We start from the raw sequence: 729 nt of genomic DNA, 5'->3' as shown, positions 1-729 counted from the left end.
TACATACTGTAAGTTAATTACATACATACTGTAGTAATAACATACATACTGTAGTTAATAACATACTGTAAGTTAATACATACATACATACTGTAGTTTAATACATACTACATACTGTAGTTAATACATACTATACATACTGTAGTTAATACATACATACATACTGTAGTTAATACATACATACATACATACATATAGTTTAATACATACTGTGTTAATACTACTGTAGTTAATACATACATATTGTAGTTAATACATACTGTAGTTATAACATACTGTAGTTAATACATACTACTGTATTTAATACATACTAGTAGTTAATACATACTACTGTAGTTAATACATACATACTGTAGTAATACATACATACATACTGTAGTTAATACATACAGTACATGTAGTTAATACATACTGTAGTTAATACATACTGTAGTTAATACATACATATTGTAGTTTAATACATACATTGTAGTTATAATACATATGTGTTAATACATACTGTAGTTAATACATACATACTGTAGTTAATACATACTATGTAGTTTAATACATACATACTGTAGTTAATAACATACATACTGTAGTTAAACTACATACATACTGTAGTTAATCATACATACTGTAGTTAATACATACTACTGTAGTTAATACATACATACTGTATTTAATTACTGTATTAATACATACAACTGTATTTAATACATACATACTGTAGTTAATACATACAAC

General features: G+C 23.9%; 1 protein-coding gene across 1 annotated transcript in view; it reads right to left on the bottom strand.

Moving 5' to 3' along the window:
• LOC120061697 (laminin subunit beta-2-like) overlaps nucleotides 1-483 on the bottom strand; it is a 10,423-nt gene extending 9,940 nt beyond the window's left edge. Inside the window, exon 1 of the mRNA XM_039011590.1 lies at nucleotides 466-483. Within this exon, the coding sequence (XP_038867518.1) occupies nucleotides 466-483 (18 nt within the window). The remainder of the gene's footprint in view (nucleotides 1-465) is intronic.
• Between the last annotated feature and the right edge of the window lie 246 nt (nucleotides 484-729).

Source organism: Salvelinus namaycush, chromosome 16, assembly GCF_016432855.1.
Source record: "Salvelinus namaycush isolate Seneca chromosome 16, SaNama_1.0, whole genome shotgun sequence".
Taxonomy (NCBI): Eukaryota; Metazoa; Chordata; class Actinopteri; order Salmoniformes; family Salmonidae; genus Salvelinus; species Salvelinus namaycush.
This window is presented reverse-complemented; position numbering and strand designations above follow the sequence as displayed.